Source organism: Gossypium raimondii, chromosome 5, assembly GCF_025698545.1.
Source record: "Gossypium raimondii isolate GPD5lz chromosome 5, ASM2569854v1, whole genome shotgun sequence".
Taxonomy (NCBI): Eukaryota; Viridiplantae; Streptophyta; class Magnoliopsida; order Malvales; family Malvaceae; genus Gossypium; species Gossypium raimondii.
The window spans coordinates 3,631,465-3,658,121 of NC_068569.1; the positions used below are offsets into that span (position 1 = coordinate 3,631,465).

Genomic DNA, 26,657 nt, shown 5'->3' on the forward strand with positions numbered 1-26,657 from the left:
GGAGGACTACAGTGAACAATCCATAGATGCATTCATAATCCCCTTTATTTTTAGATGGTAACAAAGGCAAAAGACTGCTAAGACAATGATAAATAGCATTATTTCCTTCTGAATTTCCGTTGAATAGCACTAGATCATAACTTAATCAAGGAAAAAAGCAACCCATCAATGGTTAGAGTACATAATAGTCAGATACGAAATGAACATTATGGTTCCTCAATCTGTTGTAGCAACAAATTCCAATTGGTATTTCATTTCTCCGTCCAACTAATGAATGGTTAGAGATAATCCTCATCTACCAACGGCTCTGATTTGTTCTATTCCTTGTTCTGAGTCTAATTGGTTCCACAAGCCAACCAAAAGGTTGCTCCTCCTCCGAAACATCATTGTTGTGAAGCGATTAGACTCATTACTGTTGACTGTGGAGGCACCATAAGAAGGTTTTTGTTTTTTTCTTTTGCTTCAACAACATTAGAGCAAGTTCAACTTCCCTGTCACTGAATCAACTACCACGTTTGGTCCTGTACAATCACAAAAACAGATGTATAATAAATAAAGAAAATAGAACTTTTCTTCTTTTAGTTGTTTACATAAATTCTATTTGTTATCACTTGTTTCTTCGTTCGGTGAAAGTGAATTGCAACATCGATAAATTAGGAGTGTATGCAATTATATTTCATACCATCTTCAGCTACCAAGCAATGGACTCATCATGGCATATAACATATACTATAACAGATAAGCAACTACAACAGTTCTAGAAGGAAAAAGAATAAAAAAGAACCAAACCAGGTCCAATGGCAAGAACTGTCTTTGATCCTGCTGAAACCTGTTCAAGAAAGCAGTCATGAGATCTTGGCCACAAATCTTTCTTTCAAATAATAAGCACTATGAATTTGGTACTCAAGATCAAATTCAAGACCACACCATGATGTAGTAGAGAAACCAAGGAACCACTTGGAATCCTTAAACTGTGTAATAAAGAACCTCGAAGAACTAACACAGTAACTAAGGCTATCGGTTCGCTTGTACGTTTAGGCCTGTAAGTTACCATTACACTGAAGTTACCTAACTGTGAGATTACTCGAAGTGATGCAGAAAAATACCTGCGTTCTTCCAGCATCAGCAACAACAAAAGTTGGAAGGCCAATACCCTCAGCTGCATCCCTTAACTTATTCCTGACAAAGAAAATGGAAGTGCACTTACACAACCATATGTGTAACTTGACATACATGGTGAGAACCCACTCACTCCCAACAAAATCACCTGCTTACATTTCTTGTTGATTCCTGCATGTAACGACTATTTTGGGTTGCCCACAATCCTCCCATTCTCTTAAAAGGGATCGATCACTGCAATATTTTCAAATGATTTAATGTTCAATTAAACACCTAAACAAATTACTAACATAGACAAAGGGTTCCAACGGATCTTTCACTAGAGCAAGGTCAGACCAACTTACAAGTGAAGCTTGAATTAAGAAATTGGCTTATAATCAAGAGAAACATACCTATGCATTAATTCAGCATAAATGCCAGTGGCAGCATCTGTATATTTGGACAGGAAAATTCAGCGAAACAATTGAAAAGCAGACGAGATAAATTTTAAATCAAAAGTAGCGGCCAAGGAATCTCACGTGCACATTGGGACGCGATCTTCCCTGCTTTCATCTTTAGGTCTTGTCTAACCACTAAAACCTGCCATAAGCAGCTCAAGACTCAATATTCCAGAGTTTATGAATATCATCAGTCGTTACATTCGGGTGATGTTAATAAACAAATAAACAAGATATCAAAGTGTTCCTAATTAATTAATCATAAACACAAACTTAAGTCAATTAGTTCAGCAAATATATGGAAACCATAATCAGAAACAATATATACAATCAAGTTAAAGCATGGAAAAGACACAAAATTAGCTTCTTGGATTTATTATCAAACAAGTAGACCCACAATGCGATCCCCTTTTGTATTTAAAAAAAAAAAACCTTCAGTCAGGGAAACAACCTAAATATGCTAAAATAACATAACATGTGTTATCAGTAACGATTGTAGTAGGAAAGAATCAAACTTTAAGAAGTATCAATAAAAAGGAAGCCAAAAAAAAATACCATTTTAAGGTCTTGGTCAGCATTATAGGAAACTAAGTCTAGTTCTCGAAGCTTTCCAGATAGGAAATTCTTCTTCTTGGAAAGGGTTTTAGTGGGTTTCGACAAATCCAGAAATAACCCCAATATGAAACCAATAACAAGGCCTGGAATGAAGTTTTCAGGTTTGAAACTTACTCCTAACAATGCACTTCCCTGTTTCTGCAGCTTCTGATATTGTATAACCACTATCAATTAGTACAAATTAAAAATAAAAAAGTGAGAAAAATAACAGCCAAAAATGAAAGAAGTGACTGAGAAGTACCTTGTTTGAAGGTTGAGAAGAGTTTCGAGTGGGAGCCCACATGATCTTTGAGAAAATAGATTGAATTGGGCGTAAACTGGTTGTATGTGGGAAATGGAACAGCCAGGAATACTGGGTGAAAGAAGACGCTAGTTGTAGAAGAAGGGCTAGAGATAAAATGATTTGTCGTCGTGTTGGAATTCGCTGAATGAATACAGGGTTACTGTAAAACGTAGTCGTTCAGGATAATATACTTTGAAATATAATTATCCTGTTTTTGTATGATATGGGTTTTTTTATATATTTTTTTATGTCTGATTTACTATTTATATTTCGGGTTTCTAATTTTCACTCCTAAAATGTCAATTCCAAAATTTTTATTTTAATGTAAAACAAAGTTTTTCTATATTTTTATTTGATATATTACTGTAAGGCCTCAATAAAAATAAATTTAACTCTTATGAAAAAATACACTCAATTAAACCCTTAACTTTTGTTAATAAAATTGTTAGTTAATCAATTTGACTATTAACCTCACTAATATGATTGATGGAAACCATCAAAATTACCATGATATATCACATCAGCAAAAATATTCTTTCAAAAACTATTTTTTTTAAAAAGTTAATTAAAATTTGTATATAAATAAATATGAGCAAATAGAAATGAATATAAACAACAATTTATCTAAAATTATTTTGAATGAATGTAAAATTAAAAAAAATATGAAATGTGTACAAAAACTCAAAAAAAAAATTACTTACTAAAAAACATCATGCCATCCTTTGATTTCAAAAGTTGTTGAAGTCGAATACAAATAACAATGTACATGGTTTATGAACAGAAGATTGGCTCTAAATATAATCAAGTTGGCTATTTACACCATATTACTATTAAAAAAGTTCCAAACCATGCCCATTGAGTTGATCCATTCCCTGCAGTTCAAGTCTATTGCTTTTGGACTTGATTCGATGTCCTCGTGGCATTCAACTCATCTATTCCCTGCAGTTCAAATCTATTACTTCTGGACCCGATTCAATGTCAGTGTAGCATTGGCTGTTGAGATCAAATAATTCCAAGAATTTTGACTTTCTTAAACAACCACCAGTTTCCTCTTCTGGAAGCTCTAATCTTTTAGCTATTGGTTGCTAAATTAATCTTTACAAAAAATTTGTATATATAAAATATTTTTATAATTTTTCACATTTTAATTTTTATATACATTTTAGATTTTTTTTATAATTTTTGAAGTTTTTAGTTTTGCACTCTTCCAAAATGAATCTAGACAAATGATTGACCAGATTTATTTGTATCTGGACATCCATTTTTCATATAACTTCATATGGACATTTTAATTATTTTTGAAAAAAAATTATTTTCTTAAAAAAAATTTTGAAAAAAAATATTTTTTTGCTGATGTGGCCATCCATGTCAGCATACTAACACATGGTAATTTTTAAAAGTCATGTCAACGAAGTTAATAGTTAAACTAACGGTTTCTGTTAACGTAAAGGATCAATTGTTTTTTTTGGATCACTGAAAGCTCAAGTAAATATATATTTTTTGTAATGGGTCAACTGATTATTTATTTATTTATTACTGAAGGCATTTTTTACCCTAAAGCCTTAAGTAATAATACAATACAATACCACCATATATAATAAGAGGTGACCTCTACTGAATTTAATTTAAGTTTTGAATTTATATTTTGTGTAAAATATTCGTATACAACACAAGCCACGTACGTGCATTTTGTGTTACCGACATTATGGATTCATGTTAAGTTCGACCACACCAAATTATGACCACGACATGCTACACTATTAGTTCAAAACAACCCAATCCATAGCCAACCTGATGGTCCGAGCATTCCATCAACGGCTCTTTACGGATATGGTTCAGACTTCTTTATACTTGGTGCAGGAAATGTTGACACTGTTACATTATGTGCGGCCCCTTCATGCATCTGCTCTGACCGTACAACCATATGCAAACATATACTATTTGTCCTAATCGGAGTATTGGGTGTCACAACATGGATGATATGTGTTGCTAGAGGACTCTTAGGCTGTGCCAGTTGAGCCGCCTTCTAGGATTGCCTACTTTGCCTGAAGCACTTGCAAGAGCTAGCCCATGCGTGAGGTCCCATGAGCTCTCATGTCAGGCAAAGAAGGAAGGTGGGTCAGGATCAGGTGTTCAACATGTTGAAACCTGATTCATGAAAAATGCTTGATGAGATGGAAGAGAAGCAAAGGAAGTAGGTTGGCTAATTGTGTAATTCGTCGAGCCAGAAGGATCACTGATCAAGACAAGGATCTGAAGTTGGCTGCTTGTCTTAGCCAGCACGAAGCAGCAGAACTGGTGGTGCTGGCCAATGTACTGGATATATTGTCACGTTCTTTCTTTGGGTTGGAAGTGCAAATGTGTACATACAACCATAGAAACTGTAAATGTATACGTCGCAGATGGAATACTCAAAGCAATCTAGTTCAAATACAGACAAAGACAACGAAACAGAACAGAATATTTGAAATCTGTAAAAGAAAATAATAATAATTTCCTCAATGAATGAAGCCTGATTTATGATACATAAGGCAAAATGAACAAGCAATGATAGTTAAAAACAAATAATGAACAAAAGAACCTCAGAAAGCAAAAAAATTCTCCTACATGCTGTAGAGAATACACAAATTAGATATGACGAAATCTCATAATCATATAATAATTGAATCTTACAATGAGTGTATCCAACCCACCTTTCCTCACAAGTAAGCCCTTGAAGGTCCTCTGCCTTTCTCTAGTTCCCTCTTCTCACCACTCCATATCTTGGTGAATATCATCAGCTGGATTTCACCTGAACATGGCCGATATGCTATACAAGAGTAACACAATTAGTGCCACATCTTTAGGAACTTGTGCAGGCCAAATACGAAGTATATAGAAATTATAATAACATTGCTAGCAAACAATGTTATATAGGATGCAGCCTGCCTTGGTTTGCTTTACTCCCGACTCCAGGTTATTAAAGTTTCTTAGGTAAATTATAAGTCTTCTTAAGGAACTTTGAAGCTGTCTCGTCATTCCGGTAACATAACACTCGCAGAAGAGTGTTTGGTTCAGTAGGATTCCACTGCCCTGATGTTGGAGGTAGTGGAAGCCTGGACCTTGCGGATGAGCCATATGTCTCCAAGGTCACACGTCTGAACCGCTCAATTAAGCTCTCAGAATCGGTTCTGAAGAGGGGAAGGACACCTCTCACAGTATATGAAAACTTATCTATGAGGTCAGCAGGCAAACCATCTCCGTTGGCCCAGAACAGATCTTTAAGGGATTTGAAATCATCCTCTATAATTTGAGAATCCTGTCGAGAGAAAGCACGAGAAGGACCTCCAGCAAGTAAAACAAGCAAGAATCCATCACAGGAAGCTTTCATGGTATCAGTTATAATCCTTGTACGAACTCTTTCGTGTACAGTTTCTGAGATGATCAACAAGTTCCGCTCCAGTTCCTGTAATAGAGGGTCAATCCTAGAAGATGATGGCTCTCCTACATACAAACCATCCCATAAAACATGACTTAGGTCATGGAATACGATTTTGTAAGCTACAGCCTCAGAGAGTAGCTGAACCCCTTCCACACAAGCAGATGGTGTTAGTTCAAATTTCTTGCTCAAACCATTCGAAAAATCTTCCACATGAGCAGACTCACAGTTCCTCAAGTGGGTTATGATCCTCTTCTCTAAAACATCCATCTCAGATCGGATGCGGTGGAAAGTATTAATACGAACACAAAGCTGTGGTATCCCAAATGAATTATCTCCATTCATTGTTGCAACCTGAGAATTTCTCTTCTGAGAATTTTGTGACTTTTCTTTCTTCTTCCACACACCTTGGAACTTTGATCCTATCTCACATCTGGTCAATGCAGGCATTGTGGGGATATATGTATTTCGTGTACCTATGTGTCAGGTTAAAAGGACAAAATGTTGGCAATTCTAAAAACCTTAGACATCATATTTAGATAATTTATATGATTTGCAGGAATTTACCACATCCAGATTTTGCCTTCATTACGTAATACTGAAGACATTTATCAAGGCCAGCCATCAAATCAGGAAGCAATGCAGGATGTGTAGGTATTGGCAACTGGAAAAATGCATCTAAAGTCTCATCAATGATTCTCAATATTTCAACTGCAGAGGGAGCATATCCTTCTTGATTTGCCTGTGGATTCCAGACCTAACATAATGGAAAGTGTTGGTTAGCAAAATGAAAAATAAAATAGTAACAACAAAGTCCAATTATAAGCATATTGCAATCACTACTTCATATTCAAGTCGGTTGCAGGAACAAACAAGCAAATTTTGACAGGAATATTAACCACTTCCTAAGAAGATACTGCTTGATAGGTAACATAGAATGTGCAAAATAAAATTCTGTACATATAAAGAAATCATCTCCCACTAACGTATGCAATAGGTGAAAAAGATCATAGGCACCGAAGCAGTTTTAGGGTTGCAAAGCAAACAACTATAATTTTAATAAATGATAAGGGATGTAATCATATTTACGAAAACCAAACCACTAATCCGACATCTTGAAGCTGATTTCTACACTCTTCATTCCTTCAAAATTCCTAATTACTTATAATTATAGGCCTTAGCACGTAATCCAAATGTTTAGATTTAATAGTTAAACGTAATTCCTTTGCCTTCTCGGTTTAGGCGTTACTTACCTGTAGTCGAAGTGCAACAACCAGAGTATAACTGATTTATCCCTAAAGAGAGTGATACATTAGGAAAATATAATTGCCTTTGCACCCATGCATATATGTACATGTGTACATACATAAATATTATATATGTATATACATATGCATATATATATAATATATGCATGCGTGTCGATAATATTATTCCAGCAGCAAGAAGAGAACACTTATTCACAAAGACAATAAAATTACATTAATGAAACTGTGAGTTGAAGAACTAGGATTTTGATGGATTTAAATTTCAGATAAAATTGTCATCCAGATGAAAAGAATAGCAAGTCCGTACCTCTTGTTGCAAATTCCTGTCAACCCATTCCTTAAGTCTGTCTAATCTTGTCTTGATCCAACCTTTAACCAGATTGGCAATTGCAGTTTCAGCCTCATAAGGAGGCATCTCACGGATTATGGCCTTCCCACCATCTTCACTGTCTACTGCATCCTCAACTGCAATCTGAACAAGATCTTTCTCAAGTTTATCTGCAGCTCTCAGGACTTGAACAGCATCAGGAGTTAACTCCATAATACCTGAGATGAACTGTTTTATCTCATTTGCATAACAAGAATGAAGGGTGGCCACGGCTACACCAGCTGCCAAAGGATGCCAACCCTTCAGTATTGGACTGAAAACCTTCGTCTCATGGACTGCTAGCTCACCAACATCCTTAGCAAGGATTGCAAGTACAGGAAGAGGATTTGGCTGGTTTTTCGAAGCTCTCCTGCTCGAGTCTGCTTTCTCCATTCTCTATACAATAATATGGAAAAAAAAAAAAAAAAAAAGAGAGCATATGCCTAGTCATTAAACCAACTAAAAAGGAGAAAAGGGACAAGACAGAGAGCATCCAAAGGCAGCAAACACTTGTTGCATTCAAGCCCATGCATATAAGGATCTCGTACATGTGGAATGAAGACGCGGATACAAAACAAGTGCCACAGAAACTTGGCTTTCCTTCATTCTCAGTAAAATGGACAATAGCAAATATTAAAGACTTGCCTGAGCAAAAGCAGTGCGCAACGATGACCTGATATAAGTGTCAATCCTATTTCGAGCTACATCAACCTCTCCTTTCCTCTTTCTCCGATACTCTGTAGATACATCCTCAACCAAAATCTTAGCTGCAGATACACCCAAAGAAACAATGCCCTGCATGGTATATATATTTCCACTATCGAAAGTGTCATGGTATGCAAGGAGTCTTTTCTCTGCCCAGCCTAGTACTGAAGTCAATGTAGAACTTAAGATCTTGGAGTAGTCAGGATCCTTGGTCGCTTTGGCATCTTTTGCTACTTCTGCTAGCTGACCATCAGCAGCATATAGTAAGTCCATTTCAACTTGCCCAGTGGCAACAAAACGGTGAAACAGGACCCACGTAAAGCAGAGATTATGGAGCATTTGGTTAATACCAAGAACCACCCACGTCTTCTTTATGTGCTCCATAAGCTCATCAACTTCCTCAACAATAGACGTCTCATCATTAATATCAAAGCACGTCTCTAAAAGCATTTCATAGAGTCTAAGATTCAGTGGAATGCCATCAGCCCAGTGGCATGAATCAGAGAAAGACCCATCAGATCTGGAAGCAAGAGACATAACAGCACTGCGAAGAACTTGCATCGACTCATTGTTCTTTCCAGTTTCTATTGGTCTATCCAAGGCTGCATGAATGATCTGCCGCAGCCGTTGTGATGCATTATTTGATTTATCAAGTGAAACGCGAGGATGCAAAAGTAACCCAGCCTCAAGAACCTTGAGGTTTCTTTTCTGCCATGCATCATATTCTTGTTGATCGGTAAAATCTGATTGCTTGAGCTGTTGTAATAGCTCCAATGGCAGAACAACCGACTCAATTCGTCTTCCGACCTGTGACTCATATATTTATGGTAGATATTATCAAAGCTAATAAACCCAGTATAAACATGGTAAAGTCCTCATGCAAGCCTCCACCCCACCCTAAAGTCATCCCAACAAGAAAGAAAACATGCAGCAGATATTTAAAAAAAAAGAAAGATAAACACGATAGAAATTCATCAGAATTCTAATACATTTTTGTCTTTAAGTTGATAATCTTGTTGGATTTATATTATTACTCCATTATTCATGATTAAATTCTAGAATCAAATTTGTTTGTACATTAAAACATAATCTACTTTTCAACATTGTGATCATCGGATCTTGTTGCTTCAACTTTCATACTAAATAATTAAAACTCAATTTACTCGTATCAGAGGCCGCATTATCTGGATCAAGTAAATTGCAATTAAAAGAAAAAAAGCAAAATTGCGGATCAACCAAAACTCGATAGAAAATGAAAACTCAAATTTTAACTAACCAGGCCGCCGCCGATTCTCAAAAGCGCTCTTCTAACTCGTGAATCAACGGTCTCAGGTATCCGCATTTGAATCCTCATAAGCTCCCCTACAGTCGTAGGCCGCTTGGATTTGCCCTCGCCGGAGCCTGGCCCGGAACCCGGACTCTTTTTCGATCCTGGCGACTTCAATCCTAAAGCCTTCTTCATCTTACTAGCGGCGGCTGACGTAAGCGAGCGTTGCAACGCGGGCGAATTAGGTGAGTGGTTGTTGTTTTGACTAGGCGAGTTATAACCCAGCGAATCAGAATTGGAAGCGGAAGCGGAAGAGGAGAGAGGTTTCGAAGAGGAAGTACGGCATACGGCGAGGAAGACGTCATAAGCAGTGAGTCGGAGGTCGGAGTCGGTGAGTTGAGAAGCGAGTTGTCCGAGTGGAGATTGGAGATCGGTTGAGGTAAGCTTGCTCGGTGGCATTCGAGGTTTCGTTTGCAATGGCGGTGGAGTTGACTCTCTCTTTGAGTGGCCAAGCGAAAGGTCTCTGAAGAGATGCGCCATTGTGTTAACTCGGAGAGAGAATGAAAGAGAAACGACCGAACGAGTTACACCATTGGACTATTTGAGGGAGTAAATGTGTAAAACCAAATGGGAAAGAGAAAATAGATAGGAGCTGTTTGGCATTTTTGTTTTTTCAATTTCATTTTATATTCTAAAATTCTTTTCTAACTTCAAAAAGAAAAATTCTGGCATTATTATTTAAACAAACTTCAAAAGCAGATTTAATAATTATGTCATATTAAACTTTTGCTTTTACATAGTTTTAATATATCAATAATTAATCATTTATAAAATTTTAATTTATTTTACGTTTATACAAGTCATACAACACTATTTTTTACGATTATATATTAAAATTATTTATTTAATTCATTGACCTATTAATTTGGTATAAAATTATACCTAATCAAATATAGTAACTATAAATTTTAAACAAGAAAAAATAGTTGAACGAAAGCGATTTATGTAGTGATTAGCATATGTTAGTCATAATTTTGACTTTGGTGCACAATTTAAAAATTGGATTAAAAAGAAAAAGAAAAATGATTAACATAATAATTAATTATAATTTCACGATTTCTTTTCATCTTTGGGCATAAACCGGAGAGTGAATAAGACAAACAGTGATAAGGGCGTGAGAGCGCATAAAGAGAGAGTAAAACGCGTAAGGAACTACCAACTGTTTTCGTGCAATTGGGAAGTGTAAAGGAAAAAAAAAAAGAAAAAGGAGAGCGAATAAAAAACCAATGAAAGCTGGATAATTTGTGAGAAACGGCGGGATCCTTGATTGGTAGGAAGCTGTGGGGCTGGATAGGGACCACGCGCACTTCCAGACTCGTTAACCCACCAACAAAAAAAATTTAATTTAGGGGCTATTTTTTACCTAAATAAAAAATTAAATATTAAAATAGTATGTCAATATCATTATTTATTAATTTAGTATGTTTGAAACAAGAAAAGAGATGAGCAGCACTCAGTGATTTTTCTAACGCATTCATTAAATTATCATTACAAAATGTACCCCCACAACATTTTCAATATATTTTTGACGTAATTTACTAAATAATGTTAAATTGCATCTATATCCCTAAGTAACATTTGTTGTTAGAAATATATGAAGAAAAGAAATCCAAAAATTAGCTGAAAGAAGAGCGAATGAAGGCGAAAGTAGGAAAATTAATGTTGAAGTTTGGAATATATTGAATGTCGGCAGCAACGAATACCAAGTGGTAACCTCCAATGATTAGGTGAGATTAAGATGTTTCTATGAAAAGTACTAATCGATATCCAAAAAATGTTAAAATGTAATAAATTTATAAAATAAAAGGGTAAACTATAAAAATAATTACTTTTGTTTGTCTTATATTACATTTTAGTCACTTATGTTTGAAATGTTACATTTTAGTCACTTACGTTATCGTTTTGTTACGAAGTGATCACTCTACGATTAAATTTCGTTATTGTTTTAGGTCCTTGAGTTTTTTTTTTAAGAACTTATAAAAATATTTATCTCTTTTATTCTTCACCTAAGAACTTCGATGAAAAATTCAAGAACTGTAACACCCCCAACTCGTATCCCTCGCCGGAACCAGGTTATGGAGCATTACTGGAGATTACAGATCAAACAGGCAAAAATCTCAAACATTTTATATCATCAAAACAAGTCATCAAGCATCGTTTTAATCTAAATTATAAACTCTCAAAAATAGATCTTATAACTTCATTTACAATCAAACCATAAAATAACTAATATTTAGACACTGTAGGTACATGCCGACACAAAGAAATAAACATCACCATATTTGAGTTCAAGATCGTTGTTGGATGCTGAATCAGCGATCAAACTTAAGTACTTAACCTGCGCACGGAAAACAAAACCGTACACTGAGTAAAAACTCAGTGGTATTTTTATAATCCGAATATTTAAAAATAAAACAATAAAATATGTATAATAAAATGTTAAGCACAATTGAACATTTAAAATCACACAATACTCAATTTTCATCACTTGCTATATATAATACATTTCCATAATTTATCCACGTATCATTTAAACAATGACACTATCCATTCCACAATCAATTTATGAGTATATAACTCGTGTATTCCAAGTGTTTACAACATATTTCACATTCTATTTTCAGTTTACTATCTCATATTCTTATTCTTAACCCAAAGTAGATTTTATAGAACACATCGGATATACGGAACAAATACAAAGGTGCATTATTATGCACTAATGAACAGAGAGCACTGAAGTGCTATACAGAGAGCACAGATGTGCTAAACAGAGAGCACCAACGTGCTAATAATCAGAGAGCGCGCTAAAGTTCCTTAATGGCATGCCACTAATATCCCAGTAGTTCTTTCATTCAAAAAATAATAATATCCCAGTAGTTCTAAATTTCATCTACTTGGGCATTAAGGCTGAATTTTATACATATAAAAAACAATTCAATTATCATATTTGCACAATTTCACATTTACACATATATATTCATAATATGTATTACACTTTAATTCAACCAATATAATTTCATCACATATCAAGACAATCCATTTCAATTGTAAAAAAAAAAAAAAAACAATAATTCTCACCTCAATCACTTACCATAACATTTAATTAAAAATACAATAATTAAAAATTAGATTCAGATTATAGAAATACAAACCAGGAATTCCGAGCTATTTCTCATCGACTATATTTTTCCCCTTTTTAGTCGAGAATTTCGGTACGACGATTGCTACGGAATTAAAACAATTAAAAATCATCAATACAACACCATTCAATCTCACATTAAATATTTCAATTTTTACTCAATATTTGCCTAAATTCTAATTTAGTCCTGAATTGAGACTAACTTTTATTCTCAAAACTAATTTCATATTTTCATTCCATTCCCACTTTAAACTAATTTAACTCTCTAATTTCACCATAAATCCTTAATTTCAAAATTCTCTCAATTTAGTCCTTATTAATTCAAAACCTATAATTTATTTTACAAATCAACCCTTTACTAACTTCTAACTTGAAATTCAATCAATTTAACCCTAATTAGTCAATTAATTCAACATAACTCATGTCTAAAATCAACTATCTTTCAAAATTCAACATAAACCATGAAATATTTTGTTCTAGAACTCCAAAACTCAAAAATTACAAGAAAAGAGATTAAATTGACTTGCCAAATTAACTTTGAACTTTGAAACCCCAAATTTTCCTTTTCTTTATTTCTTTCTCCCTGTTTTCGTTTTTCAATTATGTTTCAAACTTTTTCTATCTTTTATCTCTTTTATAATATAATATAATATAATATATATAATATATAACTTAACTTTAAAGTAATATTATAATAATAATATATTTTAACTTTAGATTTAAAAAAAAATCTACTTATGGGGCCTCAACTTTAGAAAAAGGCATAATTGCTTATTTGGTCCTTTTAACTTTTCTTTAATCCTTAATTAAACTTTTATCTCTATTGCAATTTAATCTTTTTAATCAATTAACCACGAAACGTTAAAATTTCTTAACGAAACTTTACTACTACCTTAATGACACTCCGAAAATATTTATAAAAATATTTACGGCTTAATTTATAATATCGAGGTCTCGATACCTCGTTTTCGACCCAATTTACCTAATAATTTCTTTTAAATCACAAAATTCACTAATTCAAAAATATTTCTAAAATCATGCTTAACTTATTATTATTAATTAATAAATTTTTCTAACTTTTTCATCAAATTTAGTGATCTCAAATCACTGTTTTAACACTACTGAAAATTGGGCTGTTACAAGAACCCATTGAACAACTCATACAAACCCAAATTCCGACGAGGTTTTTTCCTTTTTAAACTTTGATTCTGATTCATTTTTCACTCTAATTCAAAATCTATATATTATTTTTGTTAAAACAACTTTTCTATTATTTTCTATATACTTTGCACATATTAGTTGATGTTGGGTGAACCTTTAGGGATGAATATCAAATTTATCCATAAACTTTAGTTCAATGTGCAATTTGATACATGAATACATACAATTATTTTCATACTAGATTAATATAAATTTTTTGTATGTAATCATCAATATAAAATGGTGTTAATTCAATAATATTGTTAATGATTTGTAAAAACTAAATTAAATAAAATTTTTATGTATAAAATCACACAAACAAATGTGATGTATAACATTGCACATTAGATAGAAGTTAATGGATAATTATGATATTTATCTCAAATTTTTCTAATAAAAGATCCAGATAAAACATGAAATCTAAATAAAAAAATTGAATAAATAATATGGTAAGAAGATTGTAAAGCACATTAAAAGAGAGGAAAGTACTGTGAGGAAGAAAATAGCGTAAAAGAATTGAAAGTTTTTAAGAAAATTTATCTCACACACTCTTATGAAATTTTGCGTACGAGTCACAGGTGCTACATATATCTTGTAGGGTATAAATTCATTAGAATTGGAATATGAATTTTGTTGTCGAAAATTGGCTTCGGATGAGTTTTAAAAGACAAAAGAGATAAATACGTTTATAAATTTAAAATATATACATATTTAACGTTATTTGAATTTTTAGTTAAAAATGATCACATGTCACAAAATAATTGACTAAATTTTTTTATCAATTGAGGTAATTTGTGTACGAGAATATAATTAAGGTATCACTTTAACTAAGAGATAATATGAGTATAATTTTCGTAGCATTTTGTGATTTAAACTTATAAAATAATAAATTTTATTAATTTTACAACTAAATTATAATCTAATTAATAAGTAATATAAACTCAATTAAATTCTTAAATAATAAACACATGTAAATTTAATAAAAAATCAAACAATTGAATTTAGTGCCCAACTCTCTCCTCCTGCATTTTTTAGTGCGTTGTGTATTATTGCATGAAGAAGAATAGATAATCCATAGCATAGCACAAAATGAGTATAAAAAGGATTTTATTAATACCACACACACGTTATTTAAAAGAAAAGGTAGATTTGTATTAATTTACACATCATAGTTCGCCAATAATTTGATGTAGCTGAGTCAGAGCTCCAATATTAAAAAAGAAGTAATATGGTTACCAAAGGACAACATGCCACATGCATTTGCTCATGCTTCTTCTTCTTTTGCCAACTAACCAGGCATCATTTTCATGGATGTATTAGTTAATATGTATTGATATTTAATAAATTAATATTGCTGAATGAAACTCGAATTTTTTGAAAATTTTACAAAGCAAATGAAGTTATTATGTTTAGTTTTCTTTTTTTAAGTTTGCGAAGAATTCAAATGCTTAAAGAAGTAGCTTGGGGCGTGGTTGGGGGTTCACACCCTCAAGCGAGTCTTTTTTAGAAGGTGACTGTGTGTCATGCACGACTTAACCCGTATGAGGAGTTCTCACTTTGTATACTTGCATACCAAGTGGCCTCTCAAAGCACTCGATTCTTCTACAAAATCGAAAGATAAAATCTCAACTCGATTCGGAGACAATAATGACCTGTTAAAGGATTGGTTAGCTTTTAACAAACAAAATTTTAAAAACTTCTCCCGGAAAAATCAACAATCTTAAACAAATATTTATTAAAATTTAAAACTAATGTATTTTAAAAAATAAATGTAAAATAAGATTTTAAAATATTTGTGGAAATACCTTATATTTTAATAATCTTGTAGCATGTTTTGAGTGCTTGGACTTTTTCTAATTAAAAGATGAAAGCGAAAAAAAGGGTGTGAAAAAGAGATTAAAATAGAAAATAGTGTTAAAGCGAGTTCAAATTGCTTTATCAGATATGCACATCAAATTTGATTTTCCTTTTTAAAATATTTTAAAGATTTCGTATCTGATTAAAGAAATTATGAATTTTGGAAATGGTTGTCCCCATATAAGCCATCAGATTTGAAATTACATGGTGCCATTCCCTATCCTCAGTCTTGCAATCTACTTAGCTTTTGTCTTGGAGTAGTTTTGCTTTATTTATTTATTTATTTTATGGGTTATATACCCTTTTCAATTCATAGCAAAAGGTAAGAGTTTTGATTTTAATCTTCATGTCGGCACTGGGTGACGACGAGTTAAGCTTAGTTCTCAAATGGGTTTATGATCAAAATGACAGGAAATCCTTCTCTCAAGTCTGCAAACAATGGCTGCGAGTTGAAGGTTTAACCCGATTATCCATTCGGGTTCTTGAGCCCGATCTCATCCCCGTTTTCTTGCCCAGATTCCCAAATCTGCTTTTCTTTGAAGCCCAGGTTTTTATCTCCAATCCCCACCTTGAATTCGTGGCTAAAACATGCCCAAAAATCCAAGTCCTCAACCTTAATCTTAAGAAAACACTTGAAGAATTCGAAGAACTTGACGAGAATTCCGGTTTTGAAGATGTTGGGAATGATGGGATTAGCGCTTTGGCTAATGGGTGTCCAAATCTATCCAAAGTCCTGTTGAGAAAGAGGAAAAACGTAGCGAATTTTGCTGTTATTTCCCTCGCTAAATTGTGCAGGAACTTAACAACTTTGGATTTAGGAAGGTGCAATTTGGTGGATGACCGAGCTGTCGAAGCAATTGGGTGTTCGAATTCGATACGGGTTTTGAATTTTGAAGCTTGTTCGTTGATTACTGACCACGGTTTGGCTGTTTTAGCAACTGGGTATATCTCCAAAACGCTGAAAAAACTGGTTCTCGCAGAATGTGATCGAATCACTGATTCTGGGGTGTCAATGTTGAAGCACATTTGTTGTTTGGAAGAGTTAAATTTAGCTGAATGCGGGCCGAAGATAACAGACTCCGGTGGCCTCGCCGTTTCTTCACTTTCAAGTCTCAAGAAATTGAATTTGGGTTGGCTGATCAACTTATCGGATGTCACGGTTATTGCCATCGCCAACAATTGTGTGAAGTTGGTGTCGATTGATTTAACAGGCTGTGAGTTAGTGACTGGAGTTGGTGTCAGAACATTTGGTAACCATGGTTCTCTAGAATGCCTTGTGTTGGCTTCTTGTTACAATATTTGCATGAATGATTTGAGCATCGTGGTTAGATGCCAGTCACTGAGGAACATTGTGCTTGATAAAGGACTGAGGATGTGGATTCCAATGCCAATGCAAGTGCATATCAGCAAGTTTTGTCAATTGCATTGGCGTTGAAGGATTAACACACACACAAAACAGTCGATTTCTAGGATAGAAATTTGGATAAAATCAAAAGGTTAGTGCTTCTTGATTTTGTCAAGTACCCTTTCGGAAAAGAATTTATACAAACATCAAATCTCTTGTTCATGAATGTTAATAATTGCATTCTCTCTTTGGACTGTGAAGTTAAAAGCGAGGGTATTGATGCTTGTTCAAGATTATTGATGAAGGAAGCTCAGAAAACATTGTTTGTTTGATGGGAAAGCAAAAGTAAGGGTATTTTCTGATTGGAAATAAAGTATTAGCAGCCAAGATTTCTTATTGAAGTTTCAATCTTTTTTCTTTTTTTTTTTTTGTTGTTGTTTCTTAATGTTGTGGTTGTAAAGCCTTTTTCTTGCTTTTCATTTGAGGTTTATGACACATTCATCAATCTTAAGGCATATTCCTCTTCTTCTTTTTTTCTTCCTTGTTCATGGAACCAATTAACAAATACGAGTTAATGGTTGTACACTTGTACTTGACAATGGTATGAGTCACTTTCATCCCTAGGCCATATGGTTTCTCCATTATAAAGCCTCTGGAGCTGAGGGAAAAATTCATTCTTTAAAATTTGAAAGATAATTGCATGAATCAAAGTATTGAAGCACCAATCTCATTGATCAATTTGGCAAGCTATTACGTCTAATAACGTTTAAACAGAACAGTTTAATAACGTTTTACTGAATTTCTTACGTTAATTTTCCATGTGATTACTGAAAAAAGAAAGTTGGAATCTTTGGCCCATTTTATATGTAATACTGCAATTGATGGGAACCAAGACTTCAAGACCTAATATATGAGACCAGGGTCCAAGCTATCCGTTTCGTTGTCCGAGAAAGCGCAAAGCAAAACCGTCGTTGTCTCCCATTTTAGAGAAAAACCCACATCCCAAGTAAAGCAAATAAAAGATGGGATCATCTTCACTAACGAGAGCTGTTGGTGCTATACTACACAGATTTACACATGGGGTTCCCACGACTTCCTTGATTGTTTCTCGAAATGATCTGTTGAAAAGCAGTAGGCAATTATTATTATCATCAGCATCCTCAATATCATCGTCTCCTTCAGTATTATATCAAGTTAACACTGACAGCAATGAGCATCAATTCCGAAGTATATCCACTTTCCCTCCTCTCTGCATGGGCAGGCGCTCTTCCAAGATTGCCGGCAGAAAGGTCTCTTTTGTCTTATTTTCTTAGATGCCCGCATTTTGATGAACTTAGAAAGATCCTTATTTCAAAGAAAAGAGACATGACCCCCCTCCCCGAATAAATATAGCTGTTTTATGGTTTAGCTGCCACCTGTTTGATGAAAATCCCAACAGAAGATAAACCCAATTGTAATTTATGAATGGAAATGGTTTATCTTATGTTTAATCTTCTTTTAGCGTGGAACTGAAATATGTTTTCATCTCTTATATATGCGGTAAAAAAACTCAAAATCAATGAAATAATTTTATACTACTGTTCTAATTAAATCCAGGGTGCTCAAGATGCAAAGAAGGCCAAACTCTATTCAAGGATTGGAAAAGAAGTTGTATCTGCGTAAGTTGGTAGCTCATAGTCCCTCCTTGATTAGCTATATTAATGCGAAAAAGAGTTTTGCATATTGCTTTTTTATTAGTTAACTGCAGGAAGTTCTATCATGTATTATTTCTACTAGTTTGTACAACTTCCCTACATTTTTGTATGGAGACGAAAATGTCTTAAATTGATGCTTTATGCGCGGCAGTGTAAAGAAAAGCGGTCCAAATCCGTCATCAAATACCGTTCTTGCTGCCGTACTTGATAAGGCCAAGGAGCTTGATGTACCCAAGGAAATATTGGAGCGTAATATAAAGAGAGCTTCGGAGAAAGGGCAAGAAGCTTACATTGAGAAAGTTTACGAGGTCAGTGTATCAATACTGTCTTAATTTTATTTATAGACTTGTTGCTATAGTGATAGTCAGTAAGATTGGCTCTTCAAGTATACCTCTTCTTTCAGGTATATGGTTATGGTGGAGTTAGCATGGTAGTGGAGGTCTTAACAGATAAAATAACTCGGTCAGTGGCAGCTGTTAGGGAGGTTGTCAAGGACTGTGGAGGAAAGATGGCAGATCCTGGTTCTGTTATGTTCAAGTTCAGGCGTGTTCGAGTTGTTAATATAAAAGTCACTGATGCTGACAAAGACCAGCTCCTTAACATTGCATTAGATGCTGGTGCTGAGGATGTTATTGAGCCTCCAACATATGAAGACGATACTGATGAGGATAGGTCAGAGAGGTAATGCTCTTTCTGTTTCAAACTCAATCTTTTCTATTATATTTCCGTACTTCTTTTCATTTTGAATATGTTTAATTTCTACAGAAATATAGAGGAATTAATTGTAGTTATCTTTTCTGAGCATCTCTCTTTTACGTAGGTTAAGGCTATCACTGGCTATGCCGTAAAACATGTAACCTAAAATTTGCAAGTACGTCTAGTCAAACCTTCTTGTGGTGTACATGAAGTTCCAAACTATGCAATTTTACTGTTTGCATACAAGACTTGAATGACTTGTTTTCTTTTCTGACTGGAGATTGTTCAACTGTTCCAGACAAGAAAATATTTGGACATATAATGACAGTATTATGGTTCTACAAATATGATAGGCATGATTTTATCTCGTTATATGTTATGATATCTGTATGCTTTAGTAAGTCCACATGTATGGTTGTCAATAATACGTTACAAACCTATCTTTTTTTTTTTTTTCCTTTTTCAAATAATGCAAGTTGTTTTGCCACTTGGACTGGGGAAAGTCTAACCTGATCCCTCCTTGCAGCTATTATAAGATTGTAAGTTCGGCAGAAAACTATGCAACAATTCTTTCAAAGCTACGTGATGAAGGGATAAATTTCGAGACAGATAATGGTTCTGAGCTACTTCCACTAACCACCATTGAGGTATTTTTCTGTAATGTTGATAATTTCTGCTAAACCAGGTTCTTTTGCCTTCTATATGGCTGATGCTGACCTTAAGTTTTGCAGAATGCTTGGCATACATTGAACTGCCTAAGCCAGTGTTTTATTGTTTCACCATCTTGCTTCTCTTGGCAGTGACATCATTTACTTTTCGATTGGTTTCAGGTGGATGATGAGGCTATGGACTTGAACAAGGAACTTACGTCTCAATTACTTGAACTTGATGATGTCGATGCTGTTTATACGGACCAAAAGTGATTTATATCTAGACCATTTCAGTGATGGTACTGATATTCTGATGCCGCGAGTCAGTTAACCTGTTGTTGGTGCTTAAAAATCACAATCTTGGCTGCATTGTTGCTCATTTTAGCTAGGGATTTCCTAGAGGACCTTTATATTCATCATTTGATTTTCAAGTTTTAACCCTCTGAGAATGGAAGGAAGAAGAAAGGGTTGAGCGGTATTAACTTGTATCACAGTTTAGATAATCTCTCAAAATTCTTTTTTACAAATTCTGAAGAGCTGCCATGGCTGAAACCACTCTTTTCAATCCTAAACCATGTCTTGGTCTTGAATAAAGGATTAATTGGCAATGTCACTCTGCTTTAACTAACAAGTGTAGATGCTTGTTTCAGGAAATATCATTTTTTGTAGAATCATCTCTTGGGAATAGTTTTCCATACTAAAAAAAGCCGTGGAAGTAATCTTAAAGAACATTTGACCTTGGGAACGATATTATGTTGGGAATGTTTTGGAGCTAACCTTGGAAGGTTGGTAAGTTTATTGAGTTGCTTCCCTATTAAGATGCGTTGAAGAGCATGACTTAAAAGATTTTAAATACGGACTTTATTACGGAATACATTTCTTAACATTTCCGTGACATACAAGTACTTTTTTGATTAATAAAAAATATAGAAGTAATATGTGTGACTACTACAAAAAATATAACGTATTAGTTACAAGTTCTTTTCCTTTTCTTTTATTCTTTTTATTTCCTCACAGCAACAAAACAACCTTCTACAACAAGGATAAAAACGACAAACATAATTGCTCATATCGGCCACTTTTCGTTGCTAAAACAAGAAAGTTTGACAAAAAAAAGCCTTAACAACTTGTTCTTATCAAAAGCCTTTCCTGGATAAGGATAACCTAAAATGGCCTACCTTACCATCCTTTATTGAAGATGTGCTCCTTGGACTTTCCTAATGTTTCTTCGTCCTGACGTCGAGATTTTAGATACAGGATCTTATGAATGCGACATTTAAACATAATAAAAGATGATATTATTAAAATATTGAAGTAAGAAATTTTATATCATATAATTATACGAATACACGATATCTTATTTTTGGAATTAATACGAAATAAAAAAAAAGTTATTCTACGGGTAAAATGCATTGTCTTGAAATAGCATTTTAAGATTGTAAGGCCAAACGATATCAGTATTGCCAGCCCACATTAACTCCGCCAATTGCCGGTAGGCCTTTTCCGAGGGATGATATGAATCAAAGAAGAAATAATCACCAGGTTTATCACATAGTTCATACACCTCTATCCCTCTTTTCCCTCCACAGCTATAAACTCCTCCGTACGGACCAGAGCCGCAACATGCTGTCGTTGCATCTTTGAAACCTTCACACCATATACCACACAAAAAACGGTCACCTAAAATAACACCCTTCTTATTTAAACCTTTCATGCAAAAGTAATAAGCCATTTTCAGAATTACCATATTTTGAAGGGTTGTTCAACCTTTCAGTAAAAGACTGATACAAATTGTAATAAGCATATTTGAACCCTTCAAGCTGGTTCTGTAACTTAACCAGGGTTTTGAGAAGTTCAGCACTGTGAAGTTTAGCTATTGCTGTCAGTTCATCAATGCAAGAACCCCCTGATTGTGCTTTCATGTAGGGTAAACAACCCAGTGGTAACAGATTTGGGAACCCAAATTTCCTCCCTCCTTTCTTGTATATTTCCTGAACCAATTTAAAGTAAAAAAAAATTAAGCAACCTTTGCACATGAAGGGTAGAAAATGATAAATTTTCTGGGTTTTTTCTAAAGAAAACTATAAATTACTTTGAGAGCAACAGTGAGGTTGCCAAGCACCATGGAAACAAACTCTTCATCTGAAACACTTGAGTTTTTGGTGAAGTAATCATTGCCTCCAATGCTAATCAAGTAGACAGCTTTGGACATCAATTTCTTGGCACCTGCATCTCCTAGTTCTTGTCTCAATGATTTCTCAACTTTGTTGAAGTATTTTATTTGAGTTTCTAAGTCCACAACCTGGTTTTCATAGACAACAAATCATCTAAATATGAACCCCCCCAAAAAATAAAAGATGAAGATGATAAACCGATATTACATACAAATCCTTGATGGGATTCAACGAGAGCACCGGCTCCACCTGAAGCAAAGTTCACGCCATCTGTAAACTTACGCTTTCCAGGCTGTAAATATGTTGGGATTATTGGTAATCCAGCAAACTGGGCTGTTAAAAAAAGGGTAAAGAATCAAAGGGCGATGAATTTGATTATAATGAGAATTTGAAGTGTTTGAAGTGAATTTACCAATAAAATCTGGGATGAGTCGACCATCTGAGAATCTGCCAGTAGGGCATTTGAAGAAGGTCTCGCCGTAAGGATAGAAATTAGCCCGAAAATCGGCGGTGGTGTTGATATAGTTGTTGTTTCCAGGATCAAAAAGTGAATCACCAAAGATGAACAAAGCAACATGGTTTTCAGGCAGATAATGGGAGCTAATCAGGTTGATACATGTTGTAAAACAAAGCAAGAAACTAATACAGGAAGCCCTTAGGTTCGCCATTATGTGAACAAATAAAACTGATATATGCTTTTAATTACGCTCCTGTAATCGTCTTATATATAAGATACTGAAAATCTGAGCAAATCCTTGTGAACGCTGCTGAATTAAATATTAGCAAATAGTGGGTGAAGACAAATAAGGAATGTCATTAAAGGTACGTAATTTAAGTGTTAGCTAGCACCTATAAAATTATCTATATTATACTATTGGTGTCACGTTAACTGGACGTAAGAGCTGGATTAATTTATAGGTTCGGAAATGAATAAGAGTTAATTTGTCTATTTTTTAAGTAGAAGAGTTGAAATATAATTTGCCCTAAGTACAGGGGCTTCCCTTGTATTTTTACCATTTTTAACTTGTTTTTTACAGAATCAGAGTGTACACAAATCATAAATCAAGCCCGAATTCAATATCTGGATTTTCAGCTGTAGTTATTTAAGTTGGATTTATAAGAATATTTTCTAGTTATTGGGCTAGACCACATTCATGAAATTGGGCTCACCCGAAGTATGAAACTCAGCTTTGGACTTAGATTATTATTCCAGTCAGTAGCCTCAAAAGACAAAATGGACGTAGCGACTTACATAATAAGCAGGCCCTTGACCTTCCATTTCTTGATAAAATCTTTTCTGGGTGTGGCCTTCACTTTGTTCTGACTTCTGAGCTGCCTTCACTTAACATCAGTTGATTTAATAGGCTTTTCTGCTTTTCTTTTCTTGTTTATGCCATTATTAACTTACTACCATTGAATATTGATGCCCTGTTTTCACTTGTTATTTTTCCTTTGGATCAACAAACTGATGATCACAGCAGTAGACGTGGAGTTCAAATCTGTGATTCCGTACATGTTCTTTTTATTGAGATCTCTACACATATCTCAGTTCCTTTGAGCTGTCAAAAGATTACAAAATATGTGGCTCAAACCAACACTTCCAAAAAAGAAAGAGACACTGTTTTAAATTCTCTTATTAGGTACAAGACTTATTACCAAACATAAGGAGCCTATCTACATTTATATCCATATGTTCTTTCTTCTTGTATGAAAACAGACCAAACAAGTTTTAATGAACATAAGAGAAATAGGACTTTGATAATGAAATTATTTTGATACGTCTAAGAACATGTTCACTAGTGGTCCAAAAAAACAAACAACCAACCCTCTGTAGCAGTCATGACAATCCCAGTACCAGCTCTTTGAAAAATCGAGTCTTTTATTGCAGCAAAGGTCGTTTAACTGGCATTCACATGGGTCTAATTTTGTCTTGTCTCCTATCCTATGGAACACCAATCCGACAGCAGGAGAAATGAGAGCTACATTATATCTTCTAGGGGCGTAGATGCTGACAACTCTCTGCTCATTCCATTATTACTTCACTTCTTGCAGTAGTAACATTTCCCATTGTATTTTGTACATGTTCTTCATAATTTTTTGCTCATATATGCCACAAGATAACAAACACCAGATATGTATGATACAGATATGGTGGTAGCTCTCAGCCTGCAGCTAGGCAGCAGCTGCCTGTTTGCTGCAAGGGGGATCATTGAGGGTTATTTTGGAATTTATTACTGTACAGTAATTTGGTGAAATTTCATTGTCGTCCTCGAGTTTTTCACTTTCTGGGTCTTCTCATCTCCATCTGGTGTTTGCTGGGGTGAAAATAATAGAAAGGTCAATCCGACAAAGGACCGCATACATCGATATTCAATAGCTATCTTTGAAATTTTTGGGCGGTTTGCTGGGGTCAGGGAAATGTTTTTCTTGCATATGTTTTTTCTCACTTTCATACTTCATATAGTTTTTTTTCTATAAAAAGAACTGTTTAGTATGGATTACATATGGATGACTTAAGTCCATGAAAAATTCAACCAACAACCTCAAAATTTGTCTGAGAATTATATTGGAACATGTAACTGTATTTCTTTGTTGAGAGTGAACTGTTGTTGGCTCTCAACAGAAACAATTTTAAGCTTTGAATAATGACATTAATGGTGAAAGCTTAAACCAGTAGTTTGGTGTTACAAGTTGTGTTCCTCATTTGATTAAAGCTTCTTTTTTTTTTCTTTTTCTTTTTTTGGTTACCAGCAATACATTGACAAGTTGTTTCGTATGGAAAATGGGACCCTTTGCTCATCATCAGTTTTTGTCTACTTTCATGTTCTATTATCTATTTTATTGCTTGCAGTTATTGGAATTCTGTCTCTTTTGTTTCAACTTAGACATAAAAACGATCAAGTTTTATCATCACGTAGTTAGATGACTGGTACAAAAAACAACACATACATAAACTACTGTGTAAGTAGGAAAACACTGATTAATGAAGATTAATATATAAATTCATATTTGAAAGCAAAGATTAATATATCTTTTTTGAGGGATAATATATCTCTATATATAAGTTTAGGTGCTAATTAAAACTCTTAAAGATTTTAAAATTTTAATGAAAATTGAAAAAAAGTTTAAATGAATTTTAAAATTTTTTGTGAGATTAATTAAAATTAAGTGGAAGACAAGTTTGTGTTCATAAAACTTGATGGGAAAATTGAAGTTAAAATATGGATATTTTTGTAAGTTTCATGCCATCGTTCTTTAAAGAAGTAGCGAAGGTGCAAGGGGTTCTTAATAATAACAAAATGAGATGTGATTGAGAGATAATGGAGAGAAAAATCAGAGCAAATTTTAGAAAATAAGTGCATTTGCAGGCGTTGGTGATGGAAACAAGGAATTGAAAAAGATGAGCTACGACGGTTATTGTAATTTTAAAAAGAAAATTGTGGAGAAAATTTTAGAATACTTAAATTTGGTAAAAAATAAAAAAAATCTCCGAATGAAACATTCAAACCTCCTATTTAATTGTAGGGTAAACTACCAAAATAGTCACTTTTGTTTGGCTCATATTACGTTTTAGTCACTTATGTTATCACGTTGTAACATTTTAGTCACTGAGCCGTTAGTTTCTGTTAATGGTGTAACAGTAAACTGATATGGCACGTTAAATAATCATTTCAAACAAAAATTCTAGGTTAATTTATACAATCGGTCCCCATATTTTTTCGTTTGGAGCAATTTAATTTTTTTCTTTTATGTTTTTTAAACTTTCTTTCTTTTCCATTCTCTTATGCTTCTCCCTTTGTTTTCCTCCCTTCTCCATTTCTTTCAACTTAGTTTTTCTATGTTTTATTTTTTTGAACAATTTAATTTTTTTGAGTGAGGCGAGCTTGTGAACTAGTTAAAAATGGAAAGCATAGAAAAACTATGTTAAAAGAAATGAAGAATGGAGGAAAATAGAGGGAGAAGCATAAGAGAATGGAAAAAAAAAGTTAGAAGATTTTTAAATCATTGAAAATGAAAAAATATAGGGACCAATTGTAGAATTTAACCTAAAATTTTCGTTTGAAATGATGATTTAACATGCCACATCAACTTACCGTTACACCATTGTCAACAATTAACGACTCAGTGACTAAAATGTTACAACACGATAACGTAAGTGACTAAAACGTAACATTTCAAACATAAGTGACTAAAATGTAATCTAAGGCAAACAAAAGTGACTATTTTAATAGTTTACCCTTAATTGTAAGACTTAGGTAAAAAGTTATTAAAAGATGGTTAAAACGAGAAGTAAGAATGTGAGTAGTAGAAATAAGAGAAATTACTTGAACTACTGAAAATGGAAGATAATAGCGGGTAGTAG

At 34.0% G+C, this 26,657-nt stretch overlaps 5 protein-coding genes across 5 annotated transcripts; 2 read left to right on the plus strand and 3 right to left on the minus strand.

The window, feature by feature from the left end:
• Positions 1–75: 75 nt before the first annotated feature.
• On the minus strand, positions 76–2,619 carry LOC105769742 (uncharacterized). Its single transcript, XM_012590581.2, has 8 exons — positions 2,413–2,619; positions 2,112–2,318; positions 1,638–1,698; positions 1,512–1,548; positions 1,276–1,353; positions 1,107–1,179; positions 790–829; positions 76–521 (listed from the first exon to the last, which is right to left on the minus strand). Exons 1-8 carry the CDS (start codon positions 2,452–2,454, stop codon positions 472–474), a joined length of 588 nt encoding a protein of 195 aa, XP_012446035.1. The 5' UTR covers positions 2,455–2,619; the 3' UTR covers positions 76–471.
• Positions 2,620–4,917: 2,298 nt separating this feature from the next.
• Positions 4,918–10,137, minus strand: LOC105769126 (protein unc-13 homolog). The gene is made up of 5 exons (XM_012589572.2): positions 9,489–10,137; positions 8,153–9,019; positions 7,448–7,903; positions 6,440–6,629; positions 4,918–6,348 (listed from the first exon to the last, which is right to left on the minus strand). Exons 1-5 carry the CDS (start codon positions 10,017–10,019, stop codon positions 5,414–5,416), a joined length of 2,979 nt encoding a protein of 992 aa, XP_012445026.1. The 5' UTR covers positions 10,020–10,137; the 3' UTR covers positions 4,918–5,413.
• Positions 10,138–15,926: 5,789 nt separating this feature from the next.
• On the plus strand, positions 15,927–17,617 carry LOC105770258 (uncharacterized). Its single transcript, XM_012591376.2, has 2 exons — positions 15,927–17,231; positions 17,342–17,617. The coding sequence occupies exon 1, from the start codon at positions 16,082–16,084 to the stop codon at positions 17,168–17,170; it is 1,089 nt and encodes a 362-aa protein (XP_012446830.1). The 5' UTR covers positions 15,927–16,081; the 3' UTR covers positions 17,171–17,231; positions 17,342–17,617.
• A 177-nt stretch (positions 17,618–17,794) lies between these two features.
• Positions 17,795–20,733, plus strand: LOC105770259 (probable transcriptional regulatory protein At2g25830). Its single transcript, XM_012591377.2, has 6 exons — positions 17,795–18,369; positions 18,677–18,738; positions 18,926–19,082; positions 19,178–19,455; positions 19,997–20,117; positions 20,301–20,733. Exons 1-6 carry the CDS (start codon positions 18,103–18,105, stop codon positions 20,391–20,393), a joined length of 978 nt encoding a protein of 325 aa, XP_012446831.1. The 5' UTR covers positions 17,795–18,102; the 3' UTR covers positions 20,394–20,733.
• A 662-nt stretch (positions 20,734–21,395) lies between these two features.
• Positions 21,396–23,050, minus strand: LOC105770586 (GDSL lipase). Its single transcript, XM_012591857.2, has 5 exons — positions 22,707–23,050; positions 22,506–22,627; positions 22,213–22,422; positions 21,865–22,111; positions 21,396–21,767 (listed from the first exon to the last, which is right to left on the minus strand). The coding sequence occupies exons 1-5, from the start codon at positions 22,960–22,962 to the stop codon at positions 21,517–21,519; spliced, it is 1,086 nt and encodes a 361-aa protein (XP_012447311.1). The 5' UTR covers positions 22,963–23,050; the 3' UTR covers positions 21,396–21,516.
• Between the last annotated feature and the right edge of the window lie 3,607 nt (positions 23,051–26,657).

Coding starts and splice junctions, on each gene's coding strand:
- LOC105769742 (XM_012590581.2), bottom strand. CDS start 2,454: ATGTGGGCTCCCACTCGAAACTCTTCTCAACCTTCAAACAAG. Junction 2,319..2,412: donor CTTCTCAACCTTCAAACAAG/GTACTTCTCAGT, acceptor ATACAATATCAG/AAGCTGCAGAAACAGGGAAG. Junction 1,699..2,111: donor CTGACCAAGACCTTAAAATG/GTATTTTTTTTT, acceptor TGCTTATGGCAG/GTTTTAGTGGTTAGACAAGA.
- LOC105769126 (XM_012589572.2), bottom strand. CDS start 10,019: ATGGCGCATCTCTTCAGAGACCTTTCGCTTGGCCACTCAAAGAGAGAG. Junction 9,020..9,488: donor TGAGAATCGGCGGCGGCCTG/GTTAGTTAAAAT, acceptor TATGAGTCACAG/GTCGGAAGACGAATTGAGTC. Junction 6,349..6,439: donor GAAGGCAAAATCTGGATGTG/GTAAATTCCTGC, acceptor CCTGACACATAG/GTACACGAAATACATATATC.
- LOC105770258 (XM_012591376.2), top strand. CDS start 16,082: ATGTCGGCACTGGGTGACGACGAGTTAAGCTTAGTTCTCAAATGGGTT.
- LOC105770259 (XM_012591377.2), top strand. CDS start 18,103: ATGGGATCATCTTCACTAACGAGAGCTGTTGGTGCTATACTACACAGA. Junction 18,370..18,676: donor CCAAGATTGCCGGCAGAAAG/GTCTCTTTTGTC, acceptor AATTAAATCCAG/GGTGCTCAAGATGCAAAGAA. Junction 19,456..19,996: donor GATGAGGATAGGTCAGAGAG/GTAATGCTCTTT, acceptor CCCTCCTTGCAG/CTATTATAAGATTGTAAGTT.
- LOC105770586 (XM_012591857.2), bottom strand. CDS start 22,962: ATGGCGAACCTAAGGGCTTCCTGTATTAGTTTCTTGCTTTGTTTTACA. Junction 22,423..22,505: donor TTGAATCCCATCAAGGATTT/GTATGTAATATC, acceptor TATGAAAACCAG/GTTGTGGACTTAGAAACTCA. Junction 21,768..21,864: donor GAACAACCCTTCAAAATATG/GTAATTCTGAAA, acceptor TATGGTGTGAAG/GTTTCAAAGATGCAACGACA.